The sequence below is a fragment of the Lepisma saccharinum genome, chromosome 14, assembly GCF_977018435.1.
Source record: "Lepisma saccharinum chromosome 14, izLepSacc3.1, whole genome shotgun sequence".
In the NCBI taxonomy this organism is placed as follows: domain Eukaryota; kingdom Metazoa; phylum Arthropoda; class Insecta; order Zygentoma; family Lepismatidae; genus Lepisma; species Lepisma saccharinum.
Window position 1 is genome coordinate 33,925,480 of NC_139242.1, and position 25,291 is coordinate 33,950,770.

The window sequence follows — 25,291 nt, forward strand, 5'->3', positions numbered from 1 at the left end:
GAATTTAATTGTGAAAAGTACCACTTTTAAACATAAAGATATCCATAAATATACATGGTCTTCTCCAGATGGTAAAACTCATAATCAGATAGATCATATTCTCATTGATAAGAGAAGGCATACTAGTATAATTGACGTTCGTACACATAGAGGTGCTGACTGTGCCAGTGACCATTATTTAGTAATTGCTAAATTAAGAGAAAGACTCTCAGTGATAAATCATAAGCAACAAAATCTAAAAGTTCTAAAATTTGATACAGGAAAGTTTACTGATGAAAGAATTAAGAAAGATTACCAAATTAAACTGTCAAATAGATTTGATGTTTTGCAGGATTTAAATGATGATGAAAATATAAAAGAAACAGACGTAAATAAGAATTGGGAGCACATACGTAATGCAATAGAATCAGCAGCTAAAGAAAGTATAGGATACCATAAACCAAGAAAAAGTAAGCCATGGTTTGATAATGAATGTCATAATCTAATAGAAATAAGAAATCAGGCTAGACTTAGGTGGTTAAATAACTCTGATGATACAAATCTAAACAATTATAATAGAATAAAGCGAGAAGTTAACCGCACGTTTAGAAGTAAAAAAAGAGATTACTTGAAAAGCAAAATTAACGAAATTGAAAGAAACAGCAAAAATAAAAATATCAGAGATTTATATAAAGGTGTAAATGAGTTTAGAAAGGGGTGGCAACCTAAAGTAAACTTGATAAAAGATAAAGACGGTGATTTTCTAGCTGACCCAAGCGATATTCTAAATAGATGGAAGAACTACTTTAATGACCTTTTAAATGTTCATGTAGGAGATAAATCAGAAGTAAATGAAGTCCACACAGCAGAACCTTTAGTTCCAGAACCTAACTTGACTGAAGTTAAAGATGCTATTAAAAGGCTAAAGAATAACAAAGCACCTGGCATTGATTTAATACCAGCTGAGTTAATTAAATATGGTGGAAATTCATTAATATGTCAAATTCATAAATTAATTTGTTTAATATGGAAAAAAGAAGAAATCCCTCAACAGTGGAAAGAATCCATAATTGTTCCTGTGTTTAAAAAAGGTGATAAAATGAACTGCAATAATTACCGTGGAATTTCTCTACTCTCAACAACATATAAAATATTATCTAACATTCTTTTAACAAGACTAACCCCATATGCTAATGAAATTATAGGTGATTATCAATGTGGATTTAAACGTAACAGATCAACTACAGATCAAATTTTTCACATCAGACAGACACTTGAAAAAAAGTGGGAATATAATCAAAATGTCCATCAGCTATTCATTGATTTCAAAAAAGCATATGATTCGGTCAAAAGAGATAAATTATATAATATATTAATAGAGTTTGGAATACCTAAGAAGCTTGTTAGTATGATAAAAATATGCACCAGTGAAACAGAAAGTAAAATTCGTGTGGGTATTAATATGTCTGACAAATTTACAATTCATGATGGGTTAAAACAAGGAGATGCATTATCTCCATTGCTCTTTAATTTTGCCTTAGAATATGCTGTAAGGAAGGTAAAAGAAACTAAAGAAGGACTAAAATTAAATGGTGTGACTCAGTTGTTAGCATATGCAGATGATGTAAACTTACTGGGGGATGATGTGAATACAATTAAGAATAATACTAAAATATTTTTCAAAACTGCTAAAGAGATAGGTTTGGAAGTTAACAAAGAGAAAACTAAATATATGCTTACAGGCCGAAACCAAGTGTTAGGTAATAATCAAAATCTAATTATTGATAACAACTCGTTCGAACCAGTTTCCAAATTCAAATACTTAGGAGTAATATTAACAAATGAAAATTATATTAAAGAGGAAATAAAAAGTAGGCTTAATTCAGGAAATGCATGTTACTTCTCTCTTCATAAACTTTTGTCTTCTCGTTTAATATCTAAGAAACTAAAAGTTAAAATATACAAAACAGTAATTTTGCCTGTAGTATTATATGGATGTGAAACTTGGTCCCTTACATTGAAAGAGGAACATAAATTGAGAGTATTTGAAAATAAGATCCTTAGGAAAATATTTGGACCTAAAAGGGATGAGGAGACAGGTGAGTGGAGAAGGTTACATAATTTAGAATTACATAATTTGTATTCATGTCCAGATGTTATTAGAATAATTAAATCAAGAAGACTTAGGTGGGCAGGCCATGTGGCACGAATGGGAGAGGAAAGAGGAGTTTACAAGATTCTTGTTGGGAAACCTGATGGTAAGAGACCTGTAGGAAGGCCAAGACGAAGATGGAGGGACAACGTTGAGATGGACCTAAGGGAAATCGGTAGGGATGGAAAAGAGTATATAGAACTTGCTCAAGATAGGGAAAGATGGAAGGCCTGTGTTGCTGCAGCCATGAACCTTCGGGTTTAAGAAGGCTAGGGAGTTAGTAGTTAGTTAGTTAGTATTATTATATATGTATATATATGTGTAGTGTTTTCGGGCGTTTTAATGTGACTGCCCCCTTACAATATTTTGTTGCCAGCCTTCCGCCCCCCCCCCCCCCCAGTCACATTTCCCTGGCGCCGTCACTGGTTGGAAGTCAATTTATTAGGACGAGGAAAGTAACATTAGCTGTTGACAGTGTTGCACCAAAGGACGTGATATGTGCTACTGTTTGTATAAATTATAGGAAATTTAAGCAAAAAATTATAATTGTTGAGACTTGAGAGTTGTTTCCGCCATTTGATCGTAGGAAGAGGTTTCCTGAAACAGAGTGGGATTATTTTACACATACATGAGAAAGGGTGGTTGTTTAAATATAGAGAAGTATTTTGCAAGTTTTTTAAAAGTTCAGATAAAACGAGAATTTAGCCTTACTGTTATGAAAAGAAATAACGCAGTACAGGGAAAGAATAACTCTTCACATTTCTCGCACCTGGTGGGATGCAACACACATACAGAAGAGTATTGCAGGAAGTCTATGAACGAGGATGAATAGGGATATGTGAAATTTGACTTAGCTGCGAGTGAATTAGTGGATTGTGGATTCTAATATTCTTAAGGTTGATATTGGGTTTTAAGTCCACTTGATTCACAAATAGGCTAAATCGCGAACCGACCTACAGTTTAAAGTGCGATCCGATCCACTTTGTGCCTCCATTGGGTATCGAACGCGGGGACCCTTCATTACAAGACCTCGACGTTATTACTACGCCATCGGGGAGTCACCCGATTTACACAAATATGTTCATTCCAATAACACGTTATATGTATAATATGATAATGATGCACGTTTGGTGCATCTAAACATATTTTTTTTAACTATAGCATGTCTAAAAGAATCATTGAAGTTGGGATTTTTATAACTTCAGGAGGCACGGTTTTGTAAATGTGCGATATAAAATATATGCAGGTTTGCCTTCCATACGTGGTGGTTTTGTCACGTTTCTTCGCTTCGTACAACATACACTTTTGCAGGAACAGCTTCTTGCATCCTCCTGGGGCCTTGCTCTAGCTAAACAAAAAATATATTTGTTTAGCATAATCGAGGGTTACTTTTTCCTGCCGAACAAGGATTTTATTGCGATCATACGACTTTCAATGACAGTATCAATGAAGATTTATGTACACTACTACTTATAATAATGAGCATAAAATATTAATCAGGAACTTTATTTTTCGTCAACTGGATGTAACATCCTTTTTTGTTATTCAGCAAATATTCAATTCATCACCTTTTTTGACATTAAACTTCTTGCCAGGACAGCTGTTTTTATGCAAATTTTGGCGATCTTAACTACACGTAAGCTAGATATTAGCTAATATTCGTGCTGTTATATTATTCTTCTTCTACAATCTTTGTAACATTTTATGCAATAACAATAATAGAATTGATTAATTTACATATTCAAGTGAATAGACCTATGAATTATATTAATGTATTAATTTAAACATTTGCTTAATTGTTGTCGTTAATGTTATTATTATCATTTTTTCTGAAACACTTGGCTCGGACACCCTCCCCCGACATATATTTCTAGATGCGTGCCTGCCGAAGGATAAATTAGATCAAGCGGTGGTGGTACCGGACTTAGAGGCTAAAGGGAAAACAAAGAAGTGTGTGCGTCATAAGCACAATATCACAAAGAAACCCTTTTTGAAACTTATGTCATAGAAGATGTTTAACAATATTAAGAACAATGAATGCTTTCTATTTGTAATATACTAAGTATTGAAATTTTAAATAGTCTTTTGTGTTCGTACTACACATTTAAAAACTTTTTTGTTGCTCCCGAGTGCCAAGCTTAGAATTTAAAGAAGAAATGTACATTTTCATAATGCACGGAAGTTCGATATTCAGAAAGAAAGAAGGTCTAGTGGAAAACATTTCAAAACTTCCAAAAGGTATAGCAGTAATGAAAAGAACACTCTTGTATGGAAGCCAGAAAAACCACAAGGTAGATTTCATAAGATACCTAGCAATCAGTAACCAAGAAACTGCATTTTTAATGTTAATGTCCTCATGATTAACGAACCTTATTTATTCTCACCACGCAATGGGTAAAATATTTGGAGCTTTATCCCACTTTCCGGAAAAATATTTCGTGTTTCTGCTACTTTTGACTTTTGTTGGCATGATATCCCGGATCACTTTTACGAGACGAGACGAGACAAAACGAGACGGGACGAAACGAGACGGGACACGAGACGGGACAAACGAATATTTTCGAGACGAGACACGAGACGAGACAGCATTTTCACGAGACGGGACGGGACAGACCAAAGTCTCGTCTCGTCTCGTCTCGTGGGCAACACTAGACCCTTGACGTCGCAGCGCGATGTGCTAACCACTCGGCCACAGGGTCGGGCCTGTATGCACCGAGTTAAGTCATGTCCCAATTTGAAAGAAAATGCCTAAAATAGGCAATATCTGGCATTTATGAAATAATATAGGCAATATCGTATGAAATAGGCAAAATAGGCAAAATTAAATTGCCTTTAAATGAAGCTAATCCCTCCCCCCCTGGCCTTCGCAACATTCGTTTTCATCATATCTCTAACAGGAAAGAATATGCATTTTGCCTAACATCCGGTCTCTAGAAATAAGATTTCATTTCAATCGTGTTTCAAAAGATGAAAATAATTTGAATTCTTTCTGAAAATAGAGGTTCATGAATATTTTCATGCATGTAAATGACCTTGCACGCTTTTTATTGCACAAAAAAATTGTCATTATTTTAAGAAATGTGATTTATCCACAATTTATAGAATGAAAACAAAGCTTTAATAAATTATTTTTTGTTTTCACTTAAAACTTACTCACTGAATACTTTAAAGTAAGTATTTGAAAGTTGTTTGGCAAAATACGTGTTACTGTTATGCAGTGGCGGCGATTGGCTTCCAAAACTAGGGGGGCAAGGACAGTTTATTTTCCCTTGGTACATAAGATTTAGCATAGTGTGGTGGCAAAAGTGGCAAACAATGAGGAGGGGGCATTTGACCCCTAATCGCCGCAACTGCTGTTATGTAAAGAGTATAAAATGTAACAACATGAAACTAAATTCACTCAAGTTTAAAATGCCTGATACAGTAAATATTGGAGAAAACATTGGTTTAACAGCAAATTCGCTATTATTATTTTACAAAATTCAAAATTATTTTTAACACAGTAGCACAAAGATAGCAGAGATTTCGAAAAAGTGTTACCCATGATTGGCAGACAGACGACGATGAAAATGATGATGAAAATGGTGATAACAATAACCGCTTCGCTTGCAGTATATCTGAGAACAATATGCTAATTCTACGTAGGCCAGTCAATTATTGAAAACACTGGACCAGTTGAATGGATTATGACGGAATGGAGATCAACAAGAAAAGCTTACGGCTGATATCATTGAAGGTTGGGTGATTTTAAAATCAAAACCCACGTGTAATTTCAGTAAAATGCATCAGGAGAGTTGCGTCGTTTTCTATTTCAAAAGACTGTTACATTAGTAATTGCTAACAGATTGGCCAAAACTAGGGGGGCAAGGACAGTTTATTTTCCCTTGGTACGTACATAACAGACCTACTCTAACAGGGTCTTCTTCTTGTGAATCTTCGTCTGAAGAAGACCCTGTTAAAGGGTGGAAACGTTACGTTTTTACTGCATATATTTTTTTATATGATAAATTTTGCCTTGGTCAGCATTTCAATGTTTTATATTATTCTAATATTGGGTTTGCATGTTCTCATTTTTTTACAATTTTGTCCCTATCAAGAAAGTAATAGATCTTGGACAACGTAACTGTACGAATATCTGCAGTGATGTAGTGTCAAAATTTTCACAGAGGATACGCTATTTTTTGTAAAACGTTAAGGAGTAATGGCTAAATTACCTAAGTAAATAGAAACAAAACGAAAGTTGATGAATTTATTAGCTATACGCTAATGAGTAAGGTTAATCGGAGGGTAACGGTATTCTCGACTACAATCCTGCTAATATCACATTTTCTCTACATCGGCAATGCCACGCTTTGAGACATGAAGCTGCAAAAGCGTCGACAATAAACACTCACTCTTTCTTACAAAGTTGGAAGAAAATGTGACTATACTTTTGCTCAAGTATCATTTTTAAGGTCTAAAAAAGATCGTTTTCCCTTTTCAACTAATGATGGTATGGAGAAGAGACGATAGTTGACAGTTTCGCATCGTCTCGTATATGAAGAAATCTGTTTTGTTCCCATCTCGAGTTGAAAACGCCTAATTCCTTCTCTGGCCCGTCTCGATCTCGAATGAAAAGCGGTCGCTTCTCGATTCACGAAATATGTATGAGTTCTGTATATACAGTTTGTTAGATCACGAACTTCCACACCGTATAATAATCATTAAGGCAAACTTAATAACTTTTTCTACTTGAGGTCTCGTTTCGACGCTACAAACTTAAAAACTTAATTTTATCTAGAATATATGCAACTACGCTGCACAGGACCACAAATACCGCTAATGAATTGACTTGCAATTACGATAAACAAAATACATGACATTTCCATAAATAATCATTTAGTTATCCAGTTGGTATATCTGGGTAACTCGCATGGTAATTTGTTTAAGGTAAATTTTGTAATTATCACACCAAAGTCTCGAACCAATGCTCGCGTCTCGTTTTGATTTTACAGAGATCCACCTCGTTCGTTCTCTGTCTCGTTTCAACAAGTTTCAAATGATCTAGTCTCATGTCCGTGTAATTTTCAAAAGGTGTAGTGGGTCTCGATTTGAATTTCGAGTTCTTCGACTACTCTTTGACAAAATTAAGAAAAATGGTGTTGAGATATCTCAGAAGAACTGAAGGAACTGGTGGATTTTGAATGTGACATATATCGGAGGGTTTTGGAAATATTTCAATGCGTCGGTTTATTATTACCTTATGTTTCCAGGATTCTAAAAGGTCATTCCAGGTCATAGTTTTCTCCCACTTCCTGATCCAATGTTAAGTTCCCCAGACATATATCGTATATGCGAGGCCCTGTGCGGTGGTACGCGTCGCATACCCCTCACTGCGGTTCTGGATGTAAATACGTGATTTTTACTACTAGGCTATACCAACCTAATTACATAAATTATAACTTGTATTCTCTCATTATAAAAATAATTCAATAACCTATAACGTTTTATGCTGAAAGTTGCATATAATTTCTAGAGACGCGGGACTCCTCGATGGTGAAGTGGTAACGCCGTCAAGTTGTAATCAAAGAGTCCCAGGTTCGATGCCTAGTGGAGGCATATGATGGTTTGATTCCACTTTAAACTGAAGGTCCAGTCCGGATTATCCTTTCTGTGCATAAAGTGGACTTAAAAGGATGCACCGTTAGAAAGCCAGAGAAGGGCTTTCGAAAATAAAATTGCTAACGTTCAACAATGCATGAATTGAGGGAAAGGGTTCATGTCAAGGTTTCATCCTGTCGGCTTCTAATAGCATGATCCTCGATTTCGTAGAGTACTAACTAACATCATGTTATCTCAGAGAAGAGGAAATAAATGTCAGTGCCAACAATGAATTTGTACTGCTTGACTGCATACAATCACGATAAAATATGTTTTATGGTGCCAGTTTTTGTAGGTAGTTCACTAAGAAATGCACATACAGTGTTCGTGGCCAGTGGCGTGTCCATAATTTTTGAAAGGGGGCGGTTATGTCTTATTTTTTAGTAGTAGTATGCCATATTTTCCAGCATTTAAAGTAAAAAAGTTGAATAGTTATCGGCTTTAAATAATGTGAAGTGATACGTTGTTTACATCTCACTCCGCCACCATCACATCTGCACTCGTGACCTACAGTTTGCTTCTCATTTGTCATGCCACGAAATATGCTAATAGAACTGATTCTATTCTATGCCATAAAATATGCCGTGGCATCTGAAATGCGAGAAGATTTTTCACTTTACACGGTAACATTTTGATCATGGCATAAATGTTAATAAAAGTGCTAAGGAAAATGCCTTCGTCTAAAGCTGAGCCAAAAAAGATGGCAGTGTCTGCTACCACGTTCTTTTTCTGCTGGAACCTCAAAAAAGATGCGCGTGGCAGCAGACTCGGTCTTTGTCTTATCGTGATTTCATCATGTTATGCATGCAATTACGTCTGTAACACATACTGTGAAGTTGTAGCGATTACTTTCACGAATTTTCTTTAAGATTATATTCCTTAGCATTCTTCTAATATAAACCTAAATGCTCTCGTAGTTAGGCTAGGTTCTGTTAGCATTAAAATAATATCGCTAAATGCTTTCTACAGAAAAAGGGTCTAAATTACCTGTACATTCATTCCCACTAATCATAAACTTGCATTTCTCTCGTCTCAATCTGTTCTTAAGATTTGTAATATCATCTTAGCAGAAGAATTACGTGGCAGGAGCAAATTTGACGCTTATTCTTACTGCTGACACGTGCGTGGCAGCAGACTCGGTCAAAAAAGATGGATTTATAACACCCACCAACCCCTCCTTGGGCACGCCACTGTTCGTGGCTCTATAGTTAGTGTAAGTAACGAATTACAAAGCCAGAGGTCTTATATTTATTTTGTTCCCCCATCTATTTCATAGCTAGATAGTTCGTCCACATTGTCGCGATTTCTTTTTTTTAAAATTATCTTCCCGTTGCTGTACGGCATTCTACAGTTTGCAAGACCAGTCCCAAACTTGTGTCCATCCATAACTGTTGTACTGTTAAACACAGCTGACAGCTGTTCTGAGAGACGTCAGATACGACACGTTTGAATAATGTTGTACTTCTCGTATTTTTAACGATCAGGTAAATAGAAAGCTACTGTTAACAATATTATAAGATAAACACTTCATAAAGGTATGAGCACTTGATACTCCATTGCATGAGCGTGTGCCTGGGTTTTAGTGTCTCTTTACAATATGTTTGACGAAATATGTCAAAGCAAGGAGTGAGATGAAGGAAATACAGTATGTAACATTCTTATTCGTACACACGGATTTTCAAAGAAAATGCTTTAATATCTGGAAGGAAATACACTCTTTTAAAATTGTTTCTTTACAATTCAATAACTAATATCATTAGGAACATAAAATCTTACCCAAATTCTGTATAACCAATGACAATAATAAATTAAATGAAACTGAAAGAGAAACATACCATTTTTTGTACAACTTTTCTATTCGTACACTTAATAATATAAAAGAAAAAAGTATATTCAGAGCAAATTGACTCACAGTTCTAATACTTTGATGCGTATCCTTTGGCTTTAATTACTGCTTGACGCCTGTTCTTCATAGAATTAACCAGTTTCTGACATGTTTCAGAGCTTATTTTATTCCACTCGGCTTGCACAACAGTTTTCAACTCTTGTTTGGACTTGACGCCTGCTTTATGGACTCGCCTCTTCAAAATTGCCCATAAATGCTCGCTGGGATTTAAGTCTGGACTTTGAGCTGGTGTTTGTAGTAGTTTGGGCACATTTCATATTAGCCAATTCATGTTAACTCGCGCCTTATGCTTACTGTCATTGTCTTGTTGGAATCTGTAGATAGGCGGCATGTCCATTTTTTGGACACTCTGCTTTACATTGTTCTTCAATATCTTCAAATATGTGATATAATGCACCCTGGAACACATGATTCACTAATTATTTGTGCCTGACATATGCATCCATGATACCATCAATAAACTGGATGGTACCAACACCTTTGGACGACATACAGCCCCAATTCATTAATTACCCACCACCGTGTTTAACTTTTGGAACTGTATTAATGAGATCATTGTCTTTATTTGATTTTCTCCAGACTCTATTTATCCCATCTGACCCGTATATATTAATCTTGGACTCGTCTGACCATATGACACTATCCCAAAATTCCTGGTCCTTGTGGATGTGCTCTTTCGCGAATGAAAGTCTATTCCTGTGATTCACCATACTTACATACGGCCTTTTTTGTGGTATTCTGCCATGTTATCCATGCTTCCACAAGGCACGTCGGACAGTTTGATCGGACATCATCTTGCCAGCAACATTTTCTACTAACGGTCGTAACTGAGGAACACTTAGTCGGGGGTTTTCTCGCATTCTTTTTAAAATAAAACGTTCATTACGTTTATTCAACCTTCTCTCTTTTGGTTTTCTCGGCACATTCTGTGCTGAACCATCCTCTCTAAATTTGTTTACTATGTATTGAACTGTGGAGTGTGATTTATTGACTGTTTGTCCAATTTTTCTTAACGAATAACCTCTAAGGGCCAAATTATAATAACATCCTTCAGATCGGAACTAAATTCCTTCACCTTGCCCATTTCGAACACTCTGATAGATAGACGATAGGCCTACAACAATACTTACGCCAGCATTCCGCTTGATGGGGAGCACGCCTGCATGTTCAAACTTGTTACGAAGTTGCAAACTGCACGAAATCACCCGAATAGCGGTGGCGCTGTATGCGAGGAAGATTGAAGCTCTTGCCTGTACGAATAACAATGTTGCATGAAACAGCGTGTTTTTCTCTTTTCACTCAAATTATATGCTCTTTTTATACATTTTGAACATACAATTTTATTGACATTTGTTGCTGAAACCTTCATTAACATTAATTTCCAGGTACATATGAAAATGATTATATTTACTAGTAGATATGACATTTTTTTCTCGGAAATTCTATGTGTACGAATAACAATGTTACATACTGTATAAGCTCAAGTTCTGATTGTTTAATACAGAATTAATGATTATACCCAGGCATTTTTACATTGTATCCAGCTATATTTATTTCTGTTAGCACATACTTCAGAGTTTTACCCGTTGGAGGAACATTGCAGTGGTTCGGATCCCAATTTAAATTGTAGGTCCAATCCCGATTAGCCTATCTGTGCATAAGTGGACTTAACAATCCAATTCAACTTCAGAGTTTTAGTAATTACCTACTGTGTCTTGTCTGGAGAACGATTTTTCCTTTCCGTACACTCCTATACAAGGCCGCCCACAGGATTTTTCTCCTGCGGAAGGTGTGCTGTTGCTTTACTCTAGTTAAGATATCCTCACAAAGCATCCCCAGCGAGCACTGATAATTTGCACATGCACTTAATCTGCTGTATTTCATTGCACCACTCGTCCATGTTGGTAAAAATTGGTACTAGTTTACTATCCTTCGGACACATTTATTTATTTTTACAGAAGAAGCTACTTACCGTAATAAGTTCCTGTAGCATTGTCGAACATCGGGAAAGTGTTTTGTGTGATGTGGGAATGTTTCATAGCTGAAATTCATGTTGTTCGTTGAAAATTAATTCTCCGACGGAGAATAGCTAGCCCCACGAACCATTGGCGCGTGGATAGGTTAGTTCTGTTAGGTTAGGAAACATAGTTAAAATTTGGTGTCGTGTTAGTATCAGGATCTAGAAATTGGAAATAATTGCGAACCATTGGCGCTAGCCCCACGAAACATTGGCGCGTGGTTAGGTTAGTTCTGTTAGGTTAGGAAACATAGTTCAAATTTCATCAAAACAACGTTGGTACACCTTCAGGAATGTTCCGCGAAGCAGATACGTAAGTACGAATGTCAAAAATTGATGAAACGAAAAAATTAGAGGTGTCCGAAGGATAGTAAATTTTTACCACGAATACTTCTTTCTCGTAGCCTTTTTGCTTGCCTCAGACACAATATGGCACATACACCTTCCTACATAATCGTACGTCTTGCTTGTCTTTTGTCGATTTTCATTCGTTATGCAGTGTTTCAACCTTCGGAACTCAAGAAATACTCGTGAACAAAGCTCATCTGATGTAATTTTTTTTAAAAAACTTTTTCGCATTTTTTTACTAAGTGAATTGTAATGTTTCGTGGGGCTATCCGTCCCGGAATCGGTGGGAAATTTAAAGTAAAAAATTATTTTAGTTTCAAATTTTTGAGTCCAAATTTCCCACCGATTCCGGGCTCCGCCCCTGGGGTAATTGACCTACCACCCCCAACCGCATCCCTGCCTCCACTACGCTCTGCTCCGGCTACCTGGCTTTCTCTATAGAGTCCCTGTTAAAGGCATGTTAGAAATTGGCTGGAGTCACCTGCCTCCGAATGAGCCCCAAACTTTTAAATTTTGAAGAAATACGTTTCCAGGATACGGAAAGCTTACCTGAATTTCACCACACATCCACGACACGTCATATTAGGCAATAGGCATATACCCACAGCCCATTCCTTCTAATGAGTAGCTTACATTCACTGCCACATTTTCGACATTCCTTTCTTCATGATCCCGTCTTCAATGAAATTAAAAAATCCACTGGATCTTCCACACCCGGTACGAACTTCACCTCGCATCCACAACACGTCATGTTTCTAACTTTCGTTGCAAACACAGACAGTTCGAAACACTGGATACCCAATGAACATGAACAAAACACAATCACGACGTGTGATGATGTACAAAGGTGTACGCGCCAAAGGCTATTCTCCATCGGAGCATGAATTTTTAACAAAGAACATGAATTTCCGCTATGATACATTCCCACATCACACAAAACACCTTCCCGATGTTAGACAATGCTACAGGAAGTTATTACTGTAAGTAGTTTTTCTTCTGTAAATATGAAGAAATCTGTCCGAACAATAGTAAACTAGTACCGAATAAACTACTTACGGAAATGAGTTTCTCTAAGGTTTCTAACGTTCGTCGAGATATTTTCTTTCATCGTGCAAATATTTGACCGGGAAATCATGTATGTTGCAAGAGAAATATCTCACCGATGCACAATTGCCATTGCTTTCATTTGCTTCTCCTACGTGAACCCGATGCTCCATACGTTTGATGACTTAACCCCCTGTCAGTATTTCCAACCCCCTTTTTTTTAACGATGCTTGCCTAACCTAACTTTATTGGAAATTGTTTGTGGGGCTATCCGTTAGCTACCCATGCATAATGTACAATTTGCACACGTGACGAACACGATAGTAGGTATTTTTCAGTGAAGAAGGTTGGAAACACTGCATACCCACAATGGTAGTCAACCTGTGCCAGCCATATTGTGTGCTAGGGAAGCAAAAAAAGGAATAACAAAAACTACTCTCTATGTGAAGAATTGTGTTTGTTTTCGTGTAAAAAGCATAATGGCACATTGAACTATGTTCCGCAATACACAATTGGTAAATACGAACCAGGTGAAACACAAAATATCCGATTTTAATGTGTCTCCAATATATGGAACTGGTACCAAAAATAGTTTCAATGCAGTGACAAAATTTGGGTACAACTCAATACATGATATTGTATGATGAATGAGAGAGCAGCAAGTGGTGACAATTCTGACAAGCATTCCAAGTGAAAGTCTTTTAAAAATGCTTGCGCATGATGTTTAAAGAACAACAGTTCACGAAGTGACTCACTTCCGTTGATATCCTCGGGGTTTAATAAAGTCAGATCAAAGACTCCCTTTCTCAACGTTTCTTCTGACATAACTGCCATATTGCTTGGAATAATTACAGACAAATCCTCCAAAACTTTCTTTCATTAGCTTGAATCGATCACCTATTTGTGACAAAATTGAATCCAATGCTCAAAGCAAGCCCTTCCTAACAGGTGGTAACAGTTCAATAACAGTTGTTGTTAGGTTAGGTGAGTCACATTTAGTTTTCTTAGCATTAAAATAACGTGTGTAAATGCTTCCAACACCTGATCAAGTAACTTGTGGTCCCAAGCACAAAACCCCCTTCAAGCCTCGCATGAAAATTCTCCAGAATTTTATGTCAGACAACAGGACACCAAGAGCGCCTGCTTGGTGCAAAGTTCGTACGCTGATGTAAGTTACTTTTCAAATTATAATTTCTCTGGTATATACTACTAAGTGAATCTTATAACTGTGCTAATTAGTTTGTCCAGGTTTGGAACTTATTTCCACAATTCTTTCCATGTACTTTCTGACACTGTGTACATGTGGATGCTGGGCTTGTATATAAAATAATTTAAATAAATTTAATCAAAGTCAAACCCCCTAGAAGTACAAGAGTGGTTTTAATGTTTCATGTATTGTCTCTTCAGTTGTATTTATCTGAAGAGGAATAAAACTACCAGCCAAAATTTGACTAGTTCGACACCTTGCGATGGCCATGAATACATGGCATTTGAAAAGTCAATTGAAAGTAAATGTGCAGTTGATGTTGACAACACACAATAAAATGTGCACGAATTTCATCGCTGGTTTTCATGTTGTGAATGTTGGAGAATAGGAATAAAAGACTGACTTCAAGACATCTTCAGCTTCACCATTATGGATGATGTTCAGCGATCAACTTTCCCCACAATTCATTGTACGGTATAATGGTTTGCCACCATATTTTGAATAAACACATCAGATCCTGCATAAGCATTGTGCATATGATCTTTGCCAAAGTGATTTAAAGTGTGATTATGATGAATATGTATGTATAAAATATCACAAATTTCTCATGGTTAGAAGGCATCTTATACACTTTCTTTAATACGTGTGAATCCGTTTGCCCGACTTCATGTTGTTTCTTCTCAAAGTACACTGCTTTATGATGTCATGTTGAATATTATCCATTCAAGCTACAAATGCCATGATGCTGGAAGTGGGTAGACTTAGTCGAACTTATCTTGTCTTTCAATACACTTCAGTTTTAACTAAATAGTGCTTTATACATTTATTCAGGATTGAGTGTAAATTATGTGCTAATTTCAGTTAAAGTCTTATTCTCTGTTACTTTCATGTTGGCCGTCTTTCATTCTTCTCGGAGGGGGTGAAAGTCAGATGTGAAAATAACTGAATGAATCAAATCTTTGATGATTATCCATGTAGCCAGACATATTTTTATGTGATTGACATTTTGCCACCTGTGTCTATGTGAACAAGAGTGAGGAATGATATAATTTTTAATTAGTACTGATTTCTTTGATCTATTGTTGTTCCAGTCCCAATTGTTTTACAGTTTCTTACATTGTTACATTTTAAAATCACTCTTTGTTCTAGATGAAAGCATGTGCATATTTGTGTTGAAATATCAAGCAAATAAAAAATGCAACCCCAAAAAGTATATGTTTACTATGTATTTAGTGTAGCTTTTCTGCCACTTTTGGTTCATCCAGTGACGAGGACGAGTGATGATTATATGAAATTGATGAAGGACACACATAGAACACCCATTCACAGACCGGGATTTAAACTGGGGAACTTCAGTGGCAAGTCTGAAAGTCAACCACTTAACTTGCTTGGCCACTCGAGTCAGAATATGTTTGCTATGAACTGAGTTAATATGAAGCTTTGATTTTACATAATGCCATACATGCATTATGAGTTATTATTATGTTTTTTTTTTTAGGAACCAGGAGGATTGGAAAAATGGAATCAATTGACCAAGATCTGTCTGGCTTCAGCTTTACATTCGGCTTCGCTGAAGTGGTTGGAGCCCTGATGATAATTATGGTTGCTGTGTGGACAGGATATTACAGAAATGGATTTGCTTGGGATTCCGATCCCAGGAGAGAGTTCAATTGGCATCCACTACTTATGACAATTGGACTTATCTTTCTCTATGGAAATGGTAAGGGTTGTGTGCACAAATCCTTAAAATCAAGACATATATACTCAGCACAAATGTGAAAAATTGATCAGTGTTGAAAGTTTTTGATGCCTGCAACAGATAATTTAGAATAAATTAATTAAAATTAGTGTATAAGATTTGAATGACTGCCTTGATTTGTCCAGGACAGAGCAATTTTGACAATCTCCTGTTCCTGCAGAGTGCATAAGCTTCAGTTTTGTTTTCAAAATCCAGTCCTGAATGACATACCATATTTCATCAAAAATCGTCGCAATATTTTTTTATTTTTTTTGGGGGGGGCAAAAATGTGGGGTGCAGTCATTATATGAAGCTTTTTTTAAAATTGTTCCGGTATCATCGGTATGTAAAAATAATTTATTTTACTGTCTTTGGTGTAGGATTAGGATGCACAGAATACTAGTGAATATACACTAAAATTGAATAGTCCAAATCGACTCACATTATTTCTTCGTGACAGTTGAGCAAACATTTTTCCGATATGAAAAAATAACACATTTTGTTATTGATTTGTGCATTATAGTCAAAATATTAAACTTCAGAAAATTTACTAGTGTTGCAAAGTATGTTGCAAAATGTAATTGTCTGTGTTCAAAGATTCTGCTTTGCTGTCATTGGTTTTGTTACCTGACATACTGATGCGATGAAAGGTCATAAACAATTTTTTGGACTGCAAAAAAAAACACAGGGTGCGACTATTATGTGGTGAAATAGGTGATATTCATGTAAACAGAACCATTTCTAATGTATTAAACTGATATATATAATGTATTCATATTATAACTGAAGTCTTGAACATAGTGCCAGTTCGACATTTTTGACACAACCCGAGAGGAAGCCGACTGGACCCGTATCTGGTTTCGAGCCACCACTTGTTTTTCTGTAAATCGATGTTGTCACTTTTGCCTGCCGTGTTTAGACATCCATCCATTCATTCAGTGCGACGTTATACTCCCAAGATTTTTATATTGTATAAAAAAATAGCACAACACAATAATACAACCTAGCAAAGATAACGCAACCGTAACCTCATGTTCAGTAATCTCTAAAGAAACTGAATTAGCAACATCTCATTTACTCCACGTGGAGTTGACAAGAGCTGTCATTTCTTGGACGAATGCCATTGGTGGGAAAGGTTTCAAGGGTCGGTTTATTGACTCCACGTGGACCTGACATGTGGTTGTTAGGGGGAAAACTGATCTTTTGAAACTTTCTTTGATGTAAAGTGGTCATCCAAAGAGGACGACAACTTTACAATGATATATAATTACATGTACATTCATGTATGTGTGTGTATTCCAGACTAGCATTACAAAAAGTAGATTTTTTAGATCACATCCTCCTAGAATATTAATGTATACCCCTTTCTATAGACTTAACACTATTCCCAATTGACTGTAGACTCTGTGAAAATAATATATCCCATTTCAAACATTTTCTAGTAGGTTCTTGGTTTGCTATTACAATACAACTAACATTTAAAAAACATATAAGCTTTCATATTTCTTGTACATAATGTTTTTTTCAAATATCATTGCACTCAATACGTGGTTTTCTATGTACAAAAAACATTGTTTCTTTTCTTTCAGGAATGCTTGTGTACAGAGTCTTCCGGAACAACCGCAAGAAGAAGTTGAAACTAACACACGCCACTATCCAGGCCATAATTTTTGTTTTGACAGTGATTGCACTTCAGGCAGCATTTGATTCTCATAATCTGGCAACACCGCCTATTCCAAACATGTACACCCTTCACAGTTGGGTTGGTCTTACTGCTGTCATTCTATTTGCATGTCAGGTGAGTGTGCCCAACTCATTTTATTTATTTATTTTGGTTCAAATCCGGGAACTTTTCTAACGATGGAAGCGGCCCCGGCGCCCACCCAGCGTCGAATAACATGGGTACCTGGGGAAACCTGGGGGGTAAAGGCGGTCAGGGGCGTGGTGCTGATCACATCACCCCCACTCACGACCGGATCAAGAAAGTGTGGGGCGTTACCCCCACACCCCCTATACGCCTTCATGGCGTGGTGCTAAGCACAGGGGAACACTTTACTTTTACTTTTGTAGTTATATTGCAAGATAGTTAATTTGTCACTTGTCTAACACTTTGTGTCAATTGAATGATGAATTGATTGGGGAAACTACCACAAGCATCCATCCATTCCTTGTCTTTGATTCAAACCCAGAACCAGTGTTGCAGTGCGCTATGTTAAACACTACACTACAGAGACCAGCATTTTTGTTTTCGTTTACTTATTAGTGCATGTGCTGACTATACATGTTAGTCAAATTACAAATTACTAATTTATATTACAGTGTGAAGAAAGAGTGTACATAAAACATACCAATGCCAATAATCCATAGGCCTCCCCGGTGGCATACTGGTAACGTTCTCATCTTGTAATCAAGGGGTCCCAGGTTTCTGTATCTGGTGGAGCCATATAGTATTCGGATCCCACTTTAAACTGTAGGTTCAGCCTATCTATGCACACAGTGGACTTAAAACAACAATTCAACATTCCAACCAATACTGCACTGGTGTCAAACATATAGTATATAAAATAATTCTTGAAGCTTCCCTGGTGGCAAATATTGAAGAGGTTTTCTCGCGCAATCAGCCAGGTGATTTCCGGGTAGGCTTCCGAACTTTCGAGAGCTATCGTCATTCTCATCTTCAGGGATTGAAGTTTAGTATATAATTTGAAACCTCACGGCCTAGTCAGTTTCTGATTAGATGATTCCTGTTTTTTTGCACCTAGCTCAAGCAAGATGAGAACTTTGGCAAACTTGTGAACTATAGTGGATAGTCATTTGTTTTCTCCTCTCACTTCCCCTACACTTGTGTCCAAATGCCTCCATGTTGTCGTATGTATAGCTTCTCCTCCCTTGGTTTGTTAAAAAAGAAACATTAAATATTACGTCTTCTACTTTTGCTATGTGTGGTTTTTCTCCTGCATGGTGATGCAAACACTTAGTACTACTTAAAAGTGATGATGATGTTTTTAAAATGGTGCAGTTTGCAATGCAAGGGCAGGATTACATGGTTAATATCTTATTGCATCACCTCCACTCACTTACGGTATCACAGGGATTTTCTCATCTTGCTTAAACTGCATGTTTGAAGAAGAAACTGCATATTTTGAAAATAAAACAAGAGTATTTGTGAAATATGCAGAAGAATACAATTACAGAAACATGGAAGCAGATTTCTATCTATTGAAATATCAGATAAGCAACTTTACCTATAATCCACCCTAATAAGCTGACCTCTGCAATGCATGCCAGGGGTCTGGGGTTTGAATACCAGCCTGCGCCTGGGTGTTTTTTATTCATTGATTTCATCATATTATCATTCATCTTCATCATCATGATTAGCCAAATGTGGCAGAAAATTGAAGTAAATAAACCAAGTCAATCAACGAATCAAGAACGCACCCTAATAAATATGTCTTTATAAGCTGAAAATTAATATGTATAGATTAATCAGTCTCATTGATGTGATATTTATTATTATTAATTAATATTATGGTATTATTATTCTGTACTTTTGCCATAAACTTGTTTGTACATACATTTTCATAGTGTGATTATGAAAGACTTAAGTAATGTGATCAATAAGGAAGTACAATAATTAAAACCTTTTTTTGATGCTCAAAATTAAAAAATAATACTTTTCAGTGGGTTGTTGGATTCGTGACATTTCTGATACCTGGATTGAAGTCGTCCATCAGAGCTGCATACCTTCCACTTCATGTGTTTTTTGGTATTGGAATTTTTGTTTGTTCCGTAGCTGCAGCATTGCTTGGTCTTCTGGAGAAAGCTATTTTCACATTGCAGTAAGTATTTATTATATAATAGATGTAACAGATGCATCCATCTATGCCATGTGCTCAAATTTGGATGATTTATATGTGCTGTAAGTGATACAAAGTAAGTGTTTGGGAAAAGGCACATAAGTCACAAACTGCTATATTCTCTTGCCATCATTTAAGTCACACAGAGAAAATATTATCAGTATACTTTTATATTGGGTATGTGCAAAGATTCTAAACAGCCAACATATACATATATCATGTCTGTAATGGTTACTATTAAAAGAATAAACATAATAGAACTTTCTGGCTGTAAAATTGCATTTTTTTTGACTTAAGTACTTTTTCCTGAACAGCCTACATGTTATACACAAGAATTATGTTGTTGTTAGTGTTGGTAAGACTTACTGCACTAATTTCTGCTTCTTGGATAAGATATAGTACTTCTCATGTTAAGTTAGACCAGTACATGTGATGATTATTGCCGACCCCCATGGCAGCACAATGTGCTATGATACCAGGGGTCCTGGGTTCGAATCCCAGCCTGGGTATGGGTGTTCTTTTCAGTGTCCCTTCATCATATCATCATTCATCCTCATGTTTGCATTTAGGGAAACGTGTCAGAAAAGTGATGTAAAAGAAACCAATTAATAATCAATGTCGTGATTATAGAGGGTGATTCCCTAGCAAGAGGCACCAAACGTTTGTCTATAAAACTGCCATTTACTTAAAGTTTGATTGAAAATTTGTATGCACATACCTTGAACAATGTAAAACAGGATCTACTCATATCTGATGCTGAAAATGGTCCCCTTCCACATTCAAGCACTCTTGTACACATCTCTCCAAATTCTGGAATACTTTTCTTAAAGTGGCGTCGGTCTTAAATGTCTTGACGTATAGCTTCTTTCAGGGCTGTGATTGTGCGATAGTTTTGATTTTTTTTGCAGCTTTTTGATACCTGGAATATGGGAGATTTTGATGGTGATGCCAGTAATTGCTCCTTTACATCCTGTTTTGTCTCTTCAGACATTTTCCGGCCTCCTGAATGCTGTGTGACAAGACTTCATGTTGTCTCCTTTCTTACCAATTTCTGGATACAACACTTTGAAGGTACATGTCGCACATCAAATCCAGTCTGAAATGCCCTTTGACATGCTTTAAATGAACAAGTTTGCCAGTATTTACGAACAAGGAACACACGCTCTTCGATTGTGTACATTGTAATCCTTATACATTCGAGCCAACACTACCGAGATGCATTGTTGTGGAACAAAACAAATGAAGGTCACTGGAAGAGTCCAAACCTATTGTGAGGGGTTAGATCCTGTTTTACATTGTTCAGTGTATGTGCATACAAAATTGCAAGACAAACTTTAAGTAAATGACAGTTTTATAGACAAAAGTTTGGGGCCTCTAATGAGGAAATCACCCGATATTATCATATTGGGCATGGTATATTTTAGACTAGGTTAAATGTAAGGGTGAATTTGTATGAAATTTTTTTTTTGATGCAGTGTAATGCATGAAATTTATTGTCACTTATTGTGCATTTATTCAATATAAAATACTAAAAACTGACTTAAATGCCACATGTCAACATTTTAGTACAAAATATAGATAACATAGTTTCACCTTTAACTTTCCTGTTGTAGTTATTATTCAGTATGTTGGCATGTTCATTTTGATTTCAGGAATGAGAGGCAAAAAGCAGGATGAGATTTACTTGTTATAAGTTACGGAACTTCTTACAATTCAGCACTGGTAATACCACCCTAAGATACATTTTTTTAAAAAAAAAAACTATCATAACTTCTATCATGTAAGATTTATTCTCTGCTTCTGTCTCTTATTACCAAAGAAGGCAGCTGAATATTCAGTTATAACTGTAAAAGATGTGTCAAAGGTTTGTTGTCCATATTTTGTGTCAACGTAGAATGGAAAACATTTCATGAAGCACATGGATTTATTCACTTCCTTTATTATACATGACCATTGCACATGGGTTTTGCCTTAGAAAGAGAAACTGCATTACTTTATTTATTCATTTCAGTACAATCACATTGTTATTGTGTCATCCGAACAATGATTTATTGTGGAAAAGATAATAGGAAACTTAATAATTAGAGTAAAAGTCATGCATGTTCAAATGTTGCATTGAAAATGTGGGGAATTTTAGGTTTACAATTCCATGATTCAGGGTTTAGTAAAATGTTCTCCAAAACTGTAAGGTTTCCCATCATATTAATTATTATTTGTACACTTTCATATTATTTTTGTCTCAAAATCTGTGAATTACATTTTGACATGGTCTTCCTCTGCTCTAGTGCATTGCAAGATGATTATTATTGTGATTTTATATCTGGAAACAATGATTAGGCAACCATAAGGGCTAATGCCACACCCTTTCAACCTAACATCTACAAATTATAAGTGGTACCAATGGATCATCATGAAAATGCTATTGTCAATTTTAAAACTGTAGTAGTATCAACAAATTGAACTACAAATATGTGTGAGATGAAGCAGCTAAAATTGATAATCCACAAACTTTCTTCTTAGGAAAACCGAACTGCATGTTTGAAAGAGGAATTAAGAAAAATCAGTGTACTTAACTTTTTGGTTTAATTTTCAGGAGCAAGAGGAGGGATTTGACTCAATATTTTGGTAATTTGCCTGATATCTACTACACAGATTATAAAGATTTATATTCCAGGAGGTTAGAACATGAATTTTTACATTAACTATCCTATGTAGACAGTTTTTCTTGCTGTATTTTTAACTTCATTTGAGAGATTTAACTTTCTTCCTCTGAATCAATTATTTATGACATATCTGACAAGCAATAACAACAATGGTAATGGCAACAAGATATAGCAAATGGGGATTGCTTACCAACCAATAACAGCAAAAACAATTAAATTACATATGGGAACATATCCATATTATGTATAGGGGATGATATCCAAAATTTTTCATCCCATCAGTATTTGAAAGTATTGGATTGAATTTAGTTGCTGATATTTCCCATAGTCTTGAGTATTTTGAGAGATCTCTGTCTTAATTTTTCTGGAAATTATGCAGAATGCATAATTTGAATTATTCATAATTACATTAGCTGACACCTGTGGTAGAGTGGTTAGCACAGAGCAATCAATGTACGGGCCCTGGGTTTGAATCCCAGCCCGAGCATGGTTGTTCTTTGTGAGTGTCCCTTCATCATTTTCATCACTCATCCTTATCTTCGTGATTAGTCAAAAGTGGCAGAAAAGCGAAGTAAAATAAACCAAATCAGTCGGCCAATCATAATTACATTCGAGTTATTTTAATATTTTGAATATCTTGTATGTAATTTTGATGCTATTTTGAAGAAAAACTGAAGTAGATTGATTTGTCATTATTGCAATTGAATACAGACTTGTATTAATATATTAATATTCTGAACAACTTTTAATTTGTACATTGTACAAACATCAGTATTGGTATCAGTTTTAATCATTAAGAGTATTTGTGTTGGCTCAATGTAGTATCATTTCAACCATAATAAATACAGTATTAGTCAGAAATTTTCGGTGTCAGAATGTGGATACTGCATGGAGGTAGGCAGTGCAGTAGAAAATTTTTTTTAAAAAAATTGGGAGAATTGGTAAGACATTGAATAATTTTGACAGCATTGTACATTTCTCTTTGTATTTGTGTAATGTTTGTCTCTCTATCACTTGCTTTTCCACCAGTATGTTAAGTTGAATTTTTTTTATGCACAGTTTCAGATTATAATTTGTGTCTGTTTTGTTGTGATCATTGTTGTTGTTTTGTTTGTTGTCTTTATGGTGATGGAAATGTATGTACAGCTTCTCATGGCTCTTTGTGTATGGAAAATAAATTCCAGCTTCTTGTGTGCTATGGCTATTAGAAATCTTGAGCACTTAGTGTTTTTATGCTTAGGGTTCAAACTGCAAAGATACTTTCATTTTTTTCTTCTTTTCTATTTTGTTACTTTTGTACCTCCTGGGTTAATAGAGGATGAATGAGGATCTGATGTAAAAAGTGATTGGATAAACAGAATGATAATCCTAGCCTTGACCAGGGTTTTGACCAGAGACCTCTGGCTTCACAGCATGTTACACTGACCACTCCATCAAACATTTGCAAGAAAATATCTATAGTAGGGGCATTCTATTGTCACATGTGGGACACACAGACTACATTTTTGATATTCAAGTAACTATTCTACTATAGTGAAACAACATTTTTCTCACAGTTTCTGTTCAATGAATTATGAAACTAAATAATGTTCATTAAACATAAATACTAGGAATGGGCCGATATGAAATTTTGTCCGATACCGATAAAGTACCGATATAAAATTTACCAATAACGATAACCGATATTCTACCGATCCGATATAAAATTAGAAATGGTCCTTGAAGAACCTGAAGGTTCATTGACCTCCTTAATAAATGTGTGTTTCAAGGTGTCTGCAGTGCAAAAGAAATAGCATATTTAGACATTTACTTTTTTAGAAAGTTGGACATGGAGATTATCCATAAAAATTACGACAAAATGGCAGAATTTTGCACTAAATTATCAGATATTTATCGATATATTGGATTGGTAAAATAATCTGTAATTTTACCGATCTGCCTATATCGGCCGATACCGATGGAGTACCGATTAATCGGTCCCATCCCTAATAAATACCCATAGAATACTTTCCCAGATTTATAGCTACAGTTGAACAATTTTGTGTCATGGGTAGGACAGATAAAACACTGCCTCTTTACTTTAATAAGAAATTTATTTTAATTTCTGTAAATTTTCAAATGATCAAAAATAAATTATTTTTGCTGAAGACCTTTGAATATTCTGGTGGGAGTTGAATAAAAAATTTAACAGTTAAGGGAGAAATAATTAATTGTTTTTGGCATCATGGGTGGGACACAGTACAAAACAAAAGTAAATCAAGAAGTTAAATAAGCTAACAATATGTCCAATACATTCTAACTTCTAACTTAATAAAGTATAATACTTGAATGTTTATCCAAATGACAAGATAGAATGAAATTGCAGCATTTCATTTCATTTGAAAGCTTGGACATGGAATGCCCCAGTAAATTTAATGAATTTTACATGATGACAGTGAGAAGGAAGTTTTCAAACTGAATATGAAAACGTGAAGGCAAATGTAACTTGATTTGAACCTGTTACCCTAAAATGCCATTCACTTGCTGTAATTGGCCAAACTTACCTCCTGACATTGCCTTCAAATTCCATTTCTTGGATATGCAATGTATATTTTCTTTGTGCATCCAGGAGATAAACCCTCCTCCCCATCTCTGTATATTGCCATTGCCTACCTGTAGACTTGTAAACAGTGTTGACAATGAAATTGAGTTCCAGTGCATTGAAAACGTGGTGGCAAATTAATATACTAGAATAAAGTAC

At 35.7% G+C, this 25,291-nt stretch overlaps 1 protein-coding gene across 4 annotated transcripts in view; it reads left to right on the forward strand.

The window, feature by feature from the left end:
- Positions 1-25,291, forward strand: part of LOC145998782 (plasma membrane ascorbate-dependent reductase CYBRD1) — a 77,606-nt gene that overhangs the window by 22,612 nt on the left and 29,703 nt on the right. For 2 of the 4 annotated variants that reach the window (XM_083135372.1, XM_083135371.1), the window contains exons 2-4: positions 15,792-16,013; positions 17,621-17,829; positions 19,713-19,870. In XM_083135372.1, coding sequence (XP_082991498.1) covers positions 15,792-16,013; positions 17,621-17,829; positions 19,713-19,870 — 589 coding nt within the window. Of the gene's footprint in view, positions 1-9,168; positions 9,256-15,791; positions 16,014-17,620; positions 17,830-19,712; positions 19,871-22,481; positions 22,566-25,291 lie in introns of those variants that run through there. The other 2 variants (XM_083135370.1, XM_083135369.1) reach the window with 2 other exon arrangements.